Here is an 18649-nt window from a genome sequence, read left to right as displayed (position 1 = left end):
GTAGCTAATCCTGAAACCTGCCCCAAATAGAAATATGACCAGGATCTTGTTGCTCTATAACCTGAGACCTCCCAAAACAGTCATCCAGAAAGCACCACCATGAAGCCATCCACCCACCATCCTCACCATCTCTCCACCAAGAGAAACCCTCATCCTGGCCACACAGTAGAGATTACAAAGAACCTGTTACCAAAACTGCATAAGCCTGATTGTGAGCAGAATCTGGCTCCTGCTTGTTTTCCATTTTATTTCACTCACTGTATTTTTAAATACATTATCACATATTGTGTCTCATTTCTACATACTTCTACCTATTAACGCTGGAGAAAGGAAGAGCACTCTAATTTTCTGGGTAGGAAAACTGAGGTAAAAAGCCTGTCCTATGCCACATCTGATAAATCCAAGTTTTAAAATGCAATGGGAAAAAAAGATTATTTACCACATTGAATGTCCAAATATAATGATAAAGTTAACAAAGGAATACATAATACATGTGTGTGTGTGTGTATATATATATATATATATATATGTATACACATCCTCCCCAAAGTGATATTTTTGGCAACCTGATGAAATTACTCTGAATTTCACGTGACAGTATCTACCACTTCCTAAGCACTTACTGTGTGCCAAACACATACATTATCTCATCCAACCTCACCCAAACCAGTGAGGAATTAAAAGAGTTAAACTATTTGCATAAGGTCAGAGAGGTGGCAAAGAGGAGTGCTGGTATTCAGATCCAAGCTATCCAAGGACAAAGGCCAGGCTCTTGCTCACAATCGCAATAAGTATTAATAATTGAGAAAATGTTGAAAGATAATAATATGGCAAAATTTACATTTTAAATTGATTATATTTCCTCAATAAGAGTATGCTTTTTTAAAAAAAACAGGTACTAGTGTCAATCTGTAGAAGGATGAGTAAAGCTTCCTTTATTTTTATTTTCAAGGAAAACCAACAAAAGTGTTGATATTTTCTTCTCATGTCAATACATCATCTTGTACATATCCATACCTGCTGTATCATCCCCACGGTTCAGATTCCTCTCTCCTTCCCTGGTTTCTCTGTATCATGCTCTTCCACTCACCAACATCTTGATACTGATTTTGATACCTTTCCCCCTTCAAAATCCTTTATATCCTGGTTGTCTCTTCTTAGTAATTTCTTCCATTCTGCCTAAGAACTCTTGAATATCTTCAACAAACTGGAGCATAAAGTTATTGCCCTTAAACTCTTTCAGCTAGTCAAGTGAGGAGACCAATTTCAAAATCTCACAACTGGTAAAGGTTTTGAGGAAGGGGGAGAAACAAAACCAAACCCACCCAACTCTGCTAAATAGTACCTGATAGTGTCTCAGCCCCCATCAGGGTTCTCACATGAAATCTCAGATCTTTGTGAGGCTTCCCAGCAACTTCAGACCAGCTGATTACATAAACTAGCTGACTGATGCTCATCTGTTTGTTAAGTTCTAATGCATGGGCTATAATTCCACGTGGCTTTGAGGACCCCATGACTAGTGCATGTCCCTAACTCAGCTAGATGTTTTCCCCCCAGGGCATGGTTCATAGATTAACTGGAAGAATTTAAAATTGAAAAAAATAAAAAACTTCTTGACCCAATCAGTCTAGAAGAGCCTCATATTCCTCAAAAAAAATTTCTTGAAGTTTCTGAAAGTTTCAGATAACTATTAGGGGGAATAAAGTGGGTCTAGGGGAAATAAATACAAATGAGAAAGAGAAGGAGATTCTATCTACAAAGAAACAACAATAAAGGCCTTTTGAGCAGTATATTCTACAAGAGGAAGCAGGAATATTTTTTAAAATAATAGTAAGATTACCTTATGCAAATAGGTCTGACATTTCTTTTATGGACTCCCCAAAATAGTAAGTCAATTCGCTAATTAAGTAAACAGAGTACAAAATCAATCTACCCTATTCAAAGATAACACAAAATGTAAATTCCTCTAACTTTTATTAATAGTACTAAGTCTCTTTGAAGATATATTCAGGATACTACCTTTAGTCATTGGTCACATTTTTAATCGAGCTTGCAAAGGAGGGACAAAGAATTCTTCTCACTGACACACTCATCACACCTCTTCTCCTAGGTGTTAAAATTCTACCATGCAATGTAAAAGATACAAAATTCTATTTTTCTTCCTTCACAGAATCCTGTCATATTCATCTTGAAAGATGTTTTTTTAAATCTTCTTAATACTCACTTGGCAAAAGCATTTCTTCTGTTAATCTCTTTTTGGGAAGAAGCAGAAGTTGTACTGAAACTTCTCCTAAAACCTAAATATGAAAGTCAAGGTCAGAAGAGGAAAAATAAACCACAAATTCGCAGTTCTTGTTAAAAGTTATCTTTTATCATTTCTTCTACAGACTTCTATTTTACTAAATGGTTCTCTGAAAACAGATAGAAAAGAAAATAAGTGCATGTAGAGTATAACACAAGTATAGATTTCTTGACAACTGCTGTTTTACCTTTCTCATCAAACCATGCACTACATGAATAAGTCAAGATCATGATGTTACTTTTGGAAGTTTTTGTTGTAAACTTTCCTGAATACCAAACAAAATCAGACTATACACTGAGAGAGTTGAATCTTTTTACTCTCAAATATTATAATCTTGATAAATCACATTAAAAAAATAGGATAAAAATGGTTTAAAAACACTATTACTAAATATATTGTGAACAATAAATTTCAGAGCTTCTGGTTTTTGGCATCCCCAAATAACAGAGTTCTTTAAAAAAAAGAAGAAGAAGATTTCACAGAAGGTAAATTTTTTAAAACATGTGTTTAAAAAGAACGGGATTTCCAGTTCTGGCAGTTACAGCACACCAGATGTGCTAAATGAATCTCTTGAATGAAACAAGTATAATTTAAAACAACAATAATCTTTAAAAAAAAAAAATACTGTTGAGCTCATACAAGTGGCACAATTCCAAAAAGGCCAAAAACCAAAAAGAGAAACCATGAGGAGTTTCCCCCAAACAACCCACCACCCTGTACCCCAGGACTAGACTGCCCTCTGGAGAACCTGGGGCCTGCCAAGATGGGGTTCTGACAAAAGTGAGGGTCTTGAGCAGCTCATCCTCAGTGTAAAGGTAAACGAGAAACAAAATGAAGCACCACTCAGATGAACATAAAGGGAAGCAGCCTGTGTCAACCCTACCGTGCAGAAGGCAAGTTCATTTTATCTGTGTAATATAAAGGCAACAACACTGCAGAGAATGTAAACTGAAGTTGGCAGTGCCTTGTAGGCAACTGGCAGTGGTAAATACAGGAGTACCTCAGAGCTACTGCAGACTCGGTTCCAGACCACCACAATAAAGCAAACAACAAAGTGAGTCACAGACTTTTTGGTTTCCCAGCATATATAAAGGTTTACACTACACTGTAGTCTATTAAGTGTGTGATAGCATGACGTCTTAAAAAAAATGCATGTACCTTAATTTAAAAATACCTTATTGCTAAATACTGCTATCCATCATCTAAGCTTTCAGTGAGTCACAATCTTTTTGCTGGTGGAAGGCCTCGATGTTGATGCCTGTTGACTGATCAAGGTGAAGGTTGCTAAAAATTGGGGTGGCTACAGCAATTTCTTAAAATAAGGCAACAATGAAGCTTGCCACATCGATTGACTCTTTCACAAATGATTTCTCTGTGCAGCATACCTGTTTGATAGCATTTTACCCACAGCAGAACTTCTTTCAAAATTGGAGTCAATCCACTCAAACCCTGCTGCTGCTGCATCAACTGAGTTTATGTACTGTTTGAAATCCTTTATCGTCATTTCAACAATCTTCACAGTATCTTCACCAGGAGTAGATTCCCCCTCACAAGCCACTTTCTCTGTTCATCCATAAGAAGCAATACCTCACCTGTTCAAATTTTATTATGAGGCTGCAGCAATTCAGTCACACCTTCAGGCTCCACTTCTAGCTCTCCTGCTATTTCTACCACATCTCCAGTTACTCCCTCCACCAAAGTTATGACCCCTCAAAGTCATTCATAAGGGCTGCAATCAACTGCCAAATTTCCATTAATGTTGATATGTGAACCTCCTCCCATGAATCATGAATATTTTTAATGACACCTAAAGTGGTGAATCCTTTCCAGAAGGTTTTCAATGAACTTTGCCCAGATCTAAGAGAAGAATCACTATCTCTGGTAGCCATAGCTTTATGAAAAGAATTTATTAAATACTAAGAGTTGGAAGTCTCAAAATGACTCCTTGACTCACAGGCTACAGAATGGATGTTGTGTTAGCAGGCATGAAAACATTAATTTTATTGTACATGTCCATCAAAGCTCTTGGGTGACCAAGTGCATTGTCAATGAGCAGTAATATTTTGAAAGGAATCTTTTCTTCTGAGCAGTAGGCCTTAACAGTGAGCTTAAAATATTCAGTAAGCCATGTTATAAATAGATGTGCTGTCCTCCAGGCTTTATTGTGCCATTTATAGAGCATAGGCAGAGTAGATTTAACATAATTCTTAAGGGCCCTAGGATTTTCAGAATGGTAAATGAGCACTGACTTCAACAAAGTTACCCACTGCATTAGCTACTAACAGGAAAGTCAGCCTAGACTTCCCTGATGGTCCAGTGGCTAAGACTTTGAGCCTCCAATGCAGGGGGCGCTGGTTTGATGCCTGGTCAGGGAACTAGATCCCACACGCCACAACTAAGAGTTCTCATACCACAACTAAAGAGCCCACATGCCACAATTAAGACCTGATGCAGCCAAATCAATCTTTTTTTTTTTTTAAAGGCTACCCCTTCTTTGAAGCCTCACATTGACTTCTCCTCTCTAGCTGTGAAAGTCCTAGATGACATCTTCTCCAATACAAGACTGTATCATCTACATTGAGGGATTCCCAGGTAGCTCAGTGGTAAAGAATCCACCTGCCAATGCAGGAGACATGGGTTTGATCCCTGGGTCGGAAAGGTCCCCTGGAGGAGGAAATGGCAATCCACTCCAGTATTCTTCCCTGGAAAAATCCCATGGACAGAGGAGCCTGGTGGTCTCAGCCCATGGGGTTGCAAAGAGTTGGACACGACTGAGCACACACACGTACCCATGTCTACATTGAAAACCCACTGTTTAGTGGAGCCACTTTCATTCATGAGCTAGCCAGATCTTCTGGATAACTTGCTTCAGCTTCTACATCAGCACTTGCTGTTTCACTTTATGCTTTGATCTTATGGAGATGGCTTCTTTCCTGAGACCTCATAAACAAACCTCTTCTGACTTCAAACCTTTTCTTCTGCAGCTTCCCCACCTCTCACGGCCTTCACAGAATTGAAGAGTTAGGGCCTTGCTCTGGATTAGGTTTTGGCTTCAGGGAATGTTGTGGCTGCTTTGATCTTCTCTCCAGGCCATTAAACCTCTCTCTGCATCAGCAATAAGGTTGTTTCTTACCATCTGTGTGCTTACCGAAGTAGCACTTTTAGTTTCCTTCAAGAAGTTTTTCTCTGCAGTCACAACATGGCTAACCATTGGTACAAAAGGCCAGCTTTTGACCTATCTCTGCTTTTGATGTGCCTTCCCCACTAACTGTAATCATTTGCAACTTTTGAATTAAAGTGGGAGACATGAGACTTTTCCTTTCCCTTGAATCCTCAGAGGCCATCGTAGGGTTCTTTGTTGTCCTACTTTCAATACCGTTGGTTTTCAGGGGATGGGGAGGCCCAAGGAGGGGGAACGAGATGGAGTAACAGCCAGTTGTGGAGCAAGTCAGAACATACACATTTATCGATTCAGTTCAGTTCAGTCGCTCAGTCTTATCTGACTCTTTGGGACCCCATTGACTGCAGCACACCAGACTTCCCTGTCCATCACCAACTCCTGGAGTTTACTCAAACCCATGTCCATTGAGTCGGTGATGCCATCCAGCCACCTCATCCTCTGTCGTCCCCTTCTCCTCTCACCTTCAGTCTTTCCCAGCATCAGGGTCTTTTCAAATGAGTCAGTTCTTCACATCAGGTGGCCAAAGTATTGGAGTTTCAGCTTCAGCATCCGTCCTTCCAATGAATATTCAGGACTGATTTCCTTTATGATGGACTGATTGGATCTTCTTGCTGTCCAAGGGACTCTCAAGAGTTTTCTCCAACACCACAGTTTAAAAGCATCAGTTCTTTGGCACTCAGCTTTCTTTATGGTACAACTCTCACATCCATTCATGACTACTGGGAAAACCATAGCTTTGACTAGATGGACCTTTGTTGATTTATTGATCAGCTTTGCCATTTTATATGAATGAGGTTCACCATGCCTCAAAAAAATTACAACAGTAACATCAAAAATTACTGATTGCTGATCCACCACAACAAATATCATAATAACGAAAAAGTCTGGGGCTTCCCTGGTGGCTTGGTGGTAAAGAATCAGCCTGCCAATGCAGGAAACATGGGTTTAGTCCCTGGTCTGGGAAGTTGCCACATGTTACGGAGCAACTAGGCCCATGTACCACAACTATTGAGCCTGTGCTCTAGAGCCTGGGAGCCTCTGTGCTGCAACTACTGAAGCCTATGCACCCGAGAGCCTGAGCTCCACAACAGGAGAAGCCACCACAGTGGGAAGCCCCCATCTGCCACAACTAGAGATATGCCTGTGTAGCAGCAAAGACCAGCACAGCCAAAACTAAAACTTAAAAAAATTAATGCTAAAAAAAGAGTTTAAAATTTCAAATTTAACCCCTGTCTCTGGGTTAAAATGCAACCCAGAGACATAAAGTAAGCAAAATGCTATTGGAAAAATGATGCTGAGAGACTTGCTCAAGGCAGGTTACCACAAACCTTCTATTTGTAAAAAATATATATATACATATATATAATATCTGAGAAGCACAAAAAAAGCAAAGCACAATAAAACAAGATATGCCTGTATAATCTTCTTGAGAGGCATCAACCTAGGCTTCAGAGAATTCCCATATATTAAATTCTAAGTAGGTAAAATAAGTATTTCACAATAAATTACAAAACTCACAAGGAAAGAAAAGTGCCACAAGTTAGGCGCAACAGAAATAGATGGCAAAATCAGACTCACAAAGATTTCAGATATTGAAGTATTAAACATAAAAGGTAACAATATTTAAAATGCTTAATAACATAAAAGAAAAATCTTGAAAATATAGGAAAAGAATAAGTAATAACCACATAGACTTACAAAAAGAAAACAAATGAAAAATGTATAATTAAAAACCTTTGTGGCTGAATTAGGCAGTAGTATAAATATAGCAGAAGAAAGAAACAGAAAGGTAACTCTGAAAATATCCAGAATGCAGTCAAGAGAAAGAAAGTTCTGAGAACTATAAGCTAGGCATGGGAAAGTGAAAAACTGGACTATCCTACTCATCAGAGTTTCAGGAGATAATAAAGAGCATGAAGAGAGAAATATTTTCAGAATATGAAGAAGAATTTTACACAGTAAATCAAAGATACTAATTCCCAGATCCAGGAGGACCCAAGATGCCAAACAGAATAAATGAAGGGAAATCTCCACCAAGGCACAATCAGAGTAAAACTGTACAAGACAAAGCAAACAGAAAGGATCTTAAAAAGCAGTCAGAAAGCGAAGATAAACCACCTACCATCACTTCATGGCAAATAGATGGGGAAACAACAGAAACATAGACTTTATTTTCTTGGGCTCCAAAATCACTGCAGAGGTGACTGCAGTCATGAAATTAAAAGATGCTGCTCCTTGGAAGAAAAGCTATGATCAACCTTGACAGCATATTAAAAAGAAGAGACATTACTTTGCCAACAAAGGTCAGTATAGTCAAAGCTATGGTTTTTCCAGTAGTCATGTATGGATGTGAGAGTTGGACTATAAAGAAAACTGAGCACCGAAGAATTGGTTCTTTTGAACTGTGGTGTTGGAGAAGACTCTTGAGAGTCCCTTGGACTGCAAGGAGATCCAACCAGTCCATCCTAAAGGAAATCAGTCCTGAATATTCACTGGAAGGATTGATGCTGAAGCTGAAGCTCCAATACTTTGGCCACCTGATGCGAAGACCTGACTCATTTGAAAAGACCTGATGCTGGGAAAGATTGAAGACAGGAGGAGGAGAGGACAACAGAGGATGACATGGTTGGATGTCATCACCGACTCAGTGGACATAAGTTTGAGCAAGCTCCAGGAGGTGGTGATGCACAGGCTAGCCTGGCGTGCTGCAGTCCCTGGGGTCACAAAGAGTCAGACACAACTGAACGACTGAACTGAACTGAAACCACCTACAACGGTACAGATTAGACAGACTCATAGGTGACTCCTCAAAACACTGACAGAAGACAGAAAACAGAAGAATGATAATGTCAATGTGCAGAGGAAAACAGCTTTCAAACTAAAAATTCCATCAATTTTTACTTTTACCTGGTAAAACTATCATTAGGAAAGACAGTTAAAAACAGAGCATTTGCTACCAATAAGCCTTTTCTTAAAGAAATTTTTAAGAATACAAATGAGTTAAAAACAAAATGATTTCAAGAGGAAATTCAGAGGATTTATGACTAAAGATATTAGTAAATATGTATAAGCAAATTAAATAAACATCAATTATATAAAAACTAGTATAATAATGTGAAATTTGTGAGGAAAATAAAATAGAAACAGAATAACTCAATTTCTAAGGGTTTTCTATTATTTGAAAAAGAATAAACATAATAATTGACTTTAGGCTTTGTTAAGTATGTATGTCAAAGTACCTACAGTAATTACTAGGAAGCATATTTATAGAGCATAACTTTTATACAAGTAGAAAACAAAATGAGAAAAATAGAGGGTAGGAATACAAACAGAATGAAGTCAAGAGAGAAAAACATTTAAGTACAAAAAAGTTGAAATATTAGAAAAATTAAATAACATAAATAAACCCAAATATATTAGTTATACAATGAATGCAAATAGGTAAAACTCTCAGATTAATAGACAAAGATTGTCTTTTTTTTTTAAGTAAAATCCAGTTATATTCTATTTAGAAGATATTCCAAAAACATGAGGACATAGAAAGATTAAGGCAATGGCTAGAAAATAAGTTTTTAGGCAAATACTTAACCACAAGAAGGCTGATACAAGGTAAAAAGAATTACTATAAAGCAATACCACTGACATTAACGCCAAAATGGAAGAACCGTGTGGGTATAAATCTAATAAAATGCATATAAAATCTATATTAGGAAAACCATAAAACTGATGAAAGAAATAAAAGATCTAAATAAATGAACAAGTATTCCATGTTCATGGGTAGCAAAATTCGATACTGTTAAGCCATCAGTTCTTCACAATTTCATCTATACATTCAGTGCAATCCCAATGAAAATACCAGCAAATTATTTTGTAGCCATCAACAAACCAGTTGCAATGTTTACACAGAAAGGCAAAAAGCCTAGAATAACCAACTCTAAATTGAGGAAGATGATCAAAGTCTATTACTATAATTGGAAGAATTTCTGTAAAGCTACAGTAATCAAGACAATGTGGTATTAGCAAAGAAAAAGACAAATAGATCAACAGAATAGAATAAAGGGTCCAAAAATAGACTCACACAAACACAGTCAACTGCTCTTTGACAAAAGAGCAAAGGCAATTCAACAGAGAAAAGATAGTCTTTTCAACAAATATGCTGGACCAACCAACATTTGCATCCAAAAAGAAAGAATCTAGACATAGACTTACACCTTTCACAAAAATTAACTCAATGAATCATAGATATAAATGTAAGACACAAAACTATGAAACTAGAAGATAACATAGGAGAAAATTAGGGTAACCTTGGGTTTGGTGAAGACATTTTCAATACAAAACCAAAAGCACAAGTCATGAAAGAAAAAATTGATAACTTGGACTTCATTAGAATTAAAAACTTCTGCTCTATGACAGACACTATTAAGACAATGAAAAGCCAAGTCACAAAATAAGCAAAAACATAACTTTGCTATTTTGACTACTTAAAAATTAAAAGCTTCTGCTCATCGAAAGACATCAAAAAAGGGAGGGAAAGGGGACAAAAGACAAGTCAAGAAAAGGGGAAAGATATTTGCAACAAACAAAACAGACAAAATATTAGTGCTCAAAATATATAAAGAAACCTACAAATTAAAAAGATAAAAACAAACCAACCCCCCCCCCCCAAAAAAATAATGAGCAGAAGACCTGAACAGGTATGTCATAAAAAAGGCAATGTATGTGGTCCATAAACATGGAAGTGGGCTCAACTTCATTTGTAATCTGAAAACCACAAATTGAAACCACAAGGAGAGGCCATTTACATCCTTCAGATGGGCAAAGACTTCTAAATCAAACGGGACTACTGTTGCTGAGGTGAGGAGTGGCAAAGACACTCATCCATTCCCATATGGACAGTCTGACACACTAGGAAGGCTGAAGATATGGACAGCCCATGCCTGGAAATCCTAGAGGAACTTTTGTAAATGTGTACAATGGCGTAGCTTCTGAATAGTAAAAAATGCGATGTAACTCAAATATAGAATGGATAATGTATTTTAGGGCTTCTCAGATGGTGCTAGTAGTAAAGAACCTGCCTACCAATGCAGGAGACATAAGAGACGTGGGTTCGATCCCTGGGTTGGGACAATCCCCTGGAGGAAGGCATGGCAACCCACTCCAGTATTCTTGCCCCATGGACAGAGGAGTCTGGCAGGCTATAGTCCATAGGGTCACAATGAGTCAGACACGACTGAAGCGACTTAGCAAACAAGCACAATATATTTTAACGGAACGTTACATAGCATGACTTCCCAGACGGCTCAGATGGTAAATACCTGCCTGCAATGTGGGAGACCTGGGTTCGATCCCTGGGTCAGAAAAAATCCCCTGGAGAAGGGAATGGCAACACACTCCAGGATTCTTGCCTGGAGAAGCCCATGAACAGAGGAGGCTGGCAGGCTATAGTCCATGGGGTCGCAAAGAGTCAGACATGACTTAGCAATTAAACTACCATCACCACTACACAACACAGTAAACAACAATCAAAACTAAACATACATTATTTACTGACATCTATATATGATGCATAGACATTTAAAACAATCAAGGGAACATTAACATACAATGCAAGATACATAACCTGGAGACAGGGCATATGAAAAAGGGAGGCAGATGAGACTGGGCAATACTCAGGACATACAGGTAATCATCTTTGGCCATGGGATGGGTAATAGATATTGCTTTATGATTACATAACTATACAAATGTATTTCATATATTCTTCTGTATACACATACACTTTACAATTTAAAAAAGTTCAATAAAGGAAAAGAAAAGAAATAATTATTAGGAACACAAAATCGTAATCTTACCAGGATAAGAATGATTCTGTTTATTTGAAGAAATTTCTGAAAGAGTATCCAGGGAATCTGTTACTCTGTGAATAAAAGAAGGAATGCAAACCTAATTAGAAGCAGCTGGTCTTCATATTTAACTGAGGGTTTCACAACAATGGCTATATCTTTTTTTTTTTTTTTAACTTTTTGATTTGTATTGGGGTATAGTCAACTGACAATGCTGTGATAGTCTCAGGTGAACGGCAAAGGGACTCAGTCATACATATACATGTATTCAATGGATATTTCTTATTTTACTCACTGGACAAGCATTTGCTGAGTATTTATTAATAAGCCAGAAATGAATTTCAATTTAGCACCAGAGATAGGCACTAATCAAACAGAAGAAGTCCTTGTTATATAAGGATAGCAAGTTATATAAGGATAGCAAGTACAGAGAAAGTCAACTTCAAGTGAATTCATTTCAAATAGGGGCCCAACTTTGTTTTCTTGGAGCTTCATTTTCAAAGACGGAACTAAAGAAGGTGAAAATTTATTTTACGGTAAATATGACAAATGTTAGGTTATAATTATAAAAACATTACATTTTTATATTGAAAAAAGACATCAGCTGAGTCTGTGTATATATGTGATTTTTCTTACAAAACCAACATCTTTTATGTTTTATTTGACTCTAAGCACAATCATAAAGGACACATTCTTTATAGGTCTATTTTTTTGATATTCAAATCATTCGTTATTTTTAAAAAGCCAATCCTATAACAGTCTCATTTTCTTTCAACTGTTTACTGACCTAAACCAGAAAAGTCTTCATTCTACCCATCACTTGTTCCAGCACACTTTGTTACCATAAAGAAATCCTGCAACTCTTGCATTAATTTTAACTTCATCTTGCAATCCACGTGCATCATCTTTACATGATACATAACATAGAGCAATCAATGAGAGACTAATGAATGCAAAGAATATGACTTGATGAAGCAGAGAGATACTTGAATTTAGTTGTGATGGAGAGTTGAGAACTTAATTCTAAAAGTGATCAGTTCATTAGTAAGAAGTACCTAATGGTATGAACTAAGAATAAGAAAATTAATACTATGCTGATAAAAACCACTTGAGCAAAAAAAAAAAAAGAGAGAGAGAGAGATTAGATCTAGTCACTGAGTCTCAGAATTTCTCTAAAGAAATACTGGCTTTTATATATGTTGATAGAAGAAAAGGAATTAGCTAGACAATAGTTGAGTGATCAAAGAAAGCCATCCAAGCAAAGGAAGTAATATGTGCAAAGATTCTGGGACAGGGGCACATTTTTTTAATAGAAATTTTTTTTTTTTTTTTTTAAAGAAAAAAAAAAAAGGCCAACAACAGTCTGGGGAGGAGAGTGATGCAAGGTGAGGTTGTGATTGGTCACTATGTGATTAACAACTGTTCTCAGGAGTCCCTTCATGAAGATCAGTGTGATTGTTAAAGAGCTCCCAAGCTGGTTTAAATTAGAAACTCCTCAAAATCAGGCATCATGTCTGTTTTATTTGCTTATAGAATGCCGAGCACAGCACAAAGTGCTAAAAGACACTTAATAGTATTTGATGATGATGAATGAGACAATCAGAAGATGACAGGAAGACAGCTGGTTGGAGACAGCAGTTCATTTAGAGAGAGCCGTGCTTCGTCTAAAGATGAGGGGACTGCTTTTAAATGAATCACCTTAAAGAAGACCAAATAGATGCCCCCAAAAAAGAAAGCAAAAAATGTGTGTTCCATAAACAAAGCAAGAAAAAGAAGATAAAACTTGGAGAGAGAAAGTGACTTCACAATGTAACAGAGAAGAAAGCTGTTACAGCATAAACGACACTAAAGGAAAGTTCATCAATATTTACTGTGTGCACAATATGCCAAACTATATTCCTTGGGTAGGCAAATATGGAACAGAGAAGCAAAGTCCTCATGACTAGGAGACAAATCAAACTTCTAAGAGACTGTAGCAATGTGCTAATGAAGATTTGTTCAAAGTAATATGAGAATCCAGAGGACTAACTGGTGACTTAGTATGGATTTTATTCCCAAATCAATCACTTACAAGATATAGGTCCTGAAGAAAGTCACTGAGCCTCTTTTAACTATAATAGGATAATGGTTAAGAGCACACATTCTTATACTAGACTCTCTGGGCTCAAATCTTCACTTGGCCCCTGGGCACAATTGTACACCTCACTTAAGCTCTCTGTGCCTTACTTTCCCACTTGTGAAATAGGGATAATTATGGTACCCGACACACAGGATCACTACAGAAGAGTAAACAATACATAAAAAGCACTTAAAATAGTGCAGCACATCTAAGTGCCACCAGTTACTGCCTCTTTTTCTTTATTTATAAAATAACTACCAAAAGCCCCCCTGCAAACTATCTAAAAGCAAGGGCTTAGGAAAAAGCAAAGTAACAAACCTGGGCTGAATCCAGCTCCACCATTAACTAGTATGGGAGCTCAAAACACCTTACCCCAAACAGGCTGCTCTAGCACAAGGGATTATTTTGAGCTAAAGACATTCAAGAATAAACAAATGCAAAAAGAGGCTTTCTCTGAACTCCCCTTATCTGCCTAAAACAGATCTTCCCAAAGAAGAACTCAATTGTCATAAATCCCCTCCCCAGAATTTCATCAAGCATGGAAGATTGACTTGCATCACAGGAGAGGAGATGGGGAGTTAACACCACACCCAGACAGACACTGTCACAGACTATCACATCCCCATCCACTTTCCTAAAGGCCCATTGATCTTCGCTAACATCATCTGCTCTCCCATAAGCAGCCTTTTTCCCCGTCCCTTCCCCCATTAAGATGGTCTACAAATTCTCCAATGTCACCATTCCTTTGGGCATTCACCACTTTCTGTGATGCCCCCATGCATGTAAAGTTAACATTTAATAAATGCTATGCCTTTTCTTCTGTTTATCTGTTGTCAGTTTAATTCACAGACTCCGTCCCCTCCAGTTAGTGAACGTAAGATGGTACGGGACAAGTTTTTCGTCCCCTACACCAGCTACATGACTTTAGCAGTTACTGTATCTCGTGAAACTTTTCTTTACCTGCAAAATAAGAATAATTGTAATACCTTATATCTCATGGGTCTGGGGGAAATTGAGGAAGTACACGGTACAGAGCCCACCACTCATTAAATGATCAGTAAATGTTTGTAGAGATCCTCTTCAACTTACAATGGAGTTATGTCCCAACGAACCCATCTTGAGTTGAAAATGCATTTGATACACCTAACCTGCTGGACATCATCGCCTAGCCTTGTCAACCTTAAACGTGCTCGGAACACTGTCATGAGTCTACAGTTTGGCAAAACCATCTAACACCAAGCCTACTTTACAATCAAGTGTTGAATGTCTCATTTAAGTTATTGAATACTGTACTTAAAGTGAGAAACAGAATGGTTGTGTGGATACAGAAGGGTCGTAGGTGCCTGGGTCGTTCACCTTCATGATCACGGGGCTGATTGGGAGCTGCAGGTGCTGCCCTGCCCAGCCTCATGACACTGTGTCATACTGCGTACGGCTAGCCCGGGGAAAGATCAAAACTCAGAATCTGAAGTACAGTTTCTACTGAATTCTTACCACTTTTGCACCATCATAAAGTCTAAAAATTGTAAACTGAACCACTGTAAGTCAGGGACCATCGGCAGTTATTCTTTTCTAGTTTACCTGGCTAAATACTTATTAAAATCAAACAAAACATTTAATTGAAGGTACTTTGTCAAGTACTTTGCAGTTAACTTATAACTGCAAAGCATTACAAGTTAAATGTTATAAAATCATAAATAACAAGAAAAGGATTATATCAAGTACATCATAGAAGAAGGAAAAGAATACAAAAATTATATGTAACTATTCATTTTAAAAAATGACAAAGAAAATGGATATGAAAACTACTAAATTTGCCAGGAGGCAGTCACACAGTCCAGTTGGAAGGGGATGAGACGGGACTCCCAGGTTGAGATGGTAGGTCTATTCTCATGAATGTGATTGTACCATATGTGTTACTGCCTATTTAAAGATATCAGGCCAACTTCTTTCAGCATATTAAGTCATTTCACACAGTGTATCTAGAATTTCATAAGGACTTGTTTCTGCTCAACTTATTTTTTTAAAACCCAGAGTGAGCTGGAGCAAAAGTGTACTATCTTCGGAAGAAACACCGAGGAGGTATATTATATATAAATACTTGAAGCTTCACTTCCCCCCAAAGATGTACTGCCTATCTATTTTTGAAAACTAAAGAAATCAGAGGAAAAAGCCATTTTGCTTCCATTAGGTTTGTAGGAGAATGAATGGGGTGCCTGCTGGCAGGAAATTTAATGTAGTTAGGATGTGACTGAAGCAATCAGAGAGCATTTTCACTTTTGTTTGCATGACAGATTAAGCTTGCTGCTCTCACTGTTCTGAGCAGCAAACACCACTCCTAATAGCCTACACATACTCATAGGGTTTGCAAATGAGGAATAAAGGAGGTTTTTAAAATTGCAAATCCTCAGCAAAGCAAATTTAGCTTTCCATGAGCCTACCCTCTGAAGAAGGTGGCTGGTTAACCCCTTGAAAGAAGACATGGTCTGTAGTTAGTGCACATCTTTCATACAGAATTAGTGACTCTAACTTACTGCGCATTACAAAAAGTTCTTGTTAATAATGTAAATTTCATTTTTTTTCTCACCTTTGAACCCTGGATGGGGGAGCAAATATTCCATATCTTGGGGAACAACTGAAATACTGCACACCTCCAACTGAACCATCATTCTTGCCATGGGGTTTCTCAAGCTCTATCCCGTACCAATATCCTAGAACAAGAATACTGGATTTTAAAAGCATCTGTACTTTATCCAAAACTGTTATGTTATTACACAAACCCACAGTCTAGATGGTTTAACATTCTCACACATGACCAAAGTGATGGAAGATCATTGTTATCATTAAGTCTTCAAACAATAAAATTATAAAACAAAATTTGAGAGTTTCAAAAATGAACCAGAAAAACATTTCACAAGCATAATTGCAGAGCTGTACATTAAGGGAGAAAGACAAAATGCACAAACACAAATTTGGCAAGTATTAGCTACTACGCAAGTAGTGTTTGACCAAAATATATCTAAAAGCTATAATAAGAAACTGTCCTTAACTTGGTAATATAGTCTGTTTGAGATGGGAGCAATGTAGCATAGTATTGAGATGCATAAGACATAAAATGAACATGCAATCTTTTCATTTTACTCTCCCAATATGAGAATACCACAAACAGTTCTTAAATAATTAAAGAGGGACAAAAATAATATGGAAAATGACTAGACTTCATGGTGATTCTTCTTTTTCTTTCGTTTTTTCCCCACCCAAGATGGGGGAAAAAATCATTTTTAACCTAAAAGATTTAGGTTAGCTAATAGGAAGAATTTTCTAAAAGGCTTTCAAGTATTTAAAAGGGCACTCTGAGGAGAGTAATGGGATTTCCTTTTCCAGAGAGCATAAAATTAAAACAGCGAGGTTGCTTTTAGTGTGGCAAATATTAAATAAAAGGACACAGACTCCTAGAGTAATGGCTCTAGATGAAGGTACCTCCAAATTAGTTAAATGTACCCGACAGTCCACTCATTTCTTATTTAAAAGGGGAACACAATAATGATTGTATTTGGTCTCTCAGAATCAGTATCAAATAAAGATATGGATATTGAGAAATTTACTACAAATGACAAAATATGGAATATTGTTTCCTTCAGATTAATAATGCAGAGAGTCAATTATATAACCTCTAAAATGACATCCCAGAAGTTCTTAACTTTTTTTTCCTCTTATATTCAAAATGATGACACTTGAGTCAATTCCCGATAATGGAGTTTGAATTGGAAAGACTAGTATAAGGCATGTGGTAGTCTTTTATACTGAAACAACCTACTCTGCACAGGTACAAAGAGATGTATACAGACCTACTGCTTGGCCATACTCATGCTGGGCACTGCATTTCTGAATGTCATTAAACCAGGTTATTCTGGTTGCCATTGTTATTTCTGAGTGCCACAGTTACAATTTTCCAAGTTTTATGTCCTCCTGCCTTTGATGCTTTCCTATATAATTTGTACATTTTCCCATTTTAATACACCATATCACTGCTACATGTTTGCCATATACCTCTTGAAAGTATATAGCACACAGCAGGAAGGCATTACAGCAAGTGTTAACAAGAGTGACTACACAGTGTCTGGCAGTGGTGAGGGATGGACATCACCCCACGTAACCAGCACCTTTCTTTCAGAGGTAGCACTGATGGCTAACCATGCCCTCTGTCAGGTCTAAGTCTCATAATCTTAAAAAGGCTAGATATTACCACTGTTCTATAGAACTGACTGATCTACATTTTGACGCCGCAAGAAATATATCCTACTACTTTCTGAAAGGGCAGAAGGACTTTAACAAAAAATCTCCAATTTTTATACTGTTTATTTGTTGTTCAGTCGCTAAGTCATGTCCAATTCTTTGCCACTTCATGGACTGCAGCACACCAGGCTTCTCTGTCCTTCAGTATCTCCCGGAGTTTGCTCAAACTCATGTCCAATATCTGATTATTACTTTTCAAATTTCTAAGTGTTCTATGTGTACTCAGTCACTCAGTCATGTCCAACTTTTTGCAACCCCATGGAAAACTGTAGCCCGCCAGGCTCTTCTACCCATGAAATTTTCCAGGCCAGAATAATGGAGTGGGTTACCATTTCCTACTCCAGGGAATCTTCCCAATCCAGGGATCTAACCCCTGTCTTTTGCATCTCCTGCACTGGCAGATAGATTATTTACCATTGCACCACCTGGGAAGCCCTAAATGCTCTTTACTAGGAGTTCAAAACTTAAAAGTCAACCTAAAAACAACTGTATCCAAATGAATCAAACCATTCAAGCCTTGTTTAGTAAAACCAGAGAAAGGAAACTGAGAAGACATGATGATGGTGGAAAAATAAACTACCTTTGGCATTTCTAAGTTTTTATTTGAGAACCATATTAAGAACATTCTAACTAATCTTGGTTACTACTCAGTTGCTACTACTATTTCGAGAGACATGAATTATAAAGCATACAGCCCATCCCCAATCAATTAGTAACTGGACCGCAATTATAAATTGTACTAATGAAATGAGAATGTGCTAGGAGACCATTCTTTGTCCATGTCTTATGGAGAGAGGTGCTGACCATGTGTTCACAGATGTTTATAGAGAAGAGAGCCTTGGGAGATGGAGACAGTCTCCCCTGGCAAGAGGACAGGTATACTTACTGTCTCTATAAAGGTTCAGATT

At 37.5% G+C, this 18649-nt stretch overlaps 1 protein-coding gene across 2 annotated transcripts in view; it reads right to left on the bottom strand.

Annotated features, from left to right (window-relative positions):
- CLIP4 (CAP-Gly domain containing linker protein family member 4) overlaps positions 1 to 18649 on the bottom strand; it is a 63510-nt gene that overhangs the window by 6457 nt on the left and 38404 nt on the right. For both annotated transcript variants that reach the window (XM_061155089.1, XM_061155088.1), the window contains exons 13-15: positions 16033 to 16156; positions 11336 to 11400; positions 2225 to 2297 (exon numbers count right to left, since the gene is read on the bottom strand). In XM_061155089.1, the coding sequence (XP_061011072.1) occupies positions 2225 to 2297; positions 11336 to 11400; positions 16033 to 16156 (262 nt within the window). The remainder of the gene's footprint in view (positions 1 to 2224; positions 2298 to 11335; positions 11401 to 16032; positions 16157 to 18649) is intronic.

The sequence above is a fragment of the Dama dama genome, chromosome 11, assembly GCF_033118175.1.
Source record: "Dama dama isolate Ldn47 chromosome 11, ASM3311817v1, whole genome shotgun sequence".
NCBI classification, from domain to species: domain Eukaryota; kingdom Metazoa; phylum Chordata; class Mammalia; order Artiodactyla; family Cervidae; genus Dama; species Dama dama.
The sequence above is the reverse complement of the archived record's forward strand: the minus strand, read 5'-3'. Positions and strand labels throughout refer to the sequence as shown.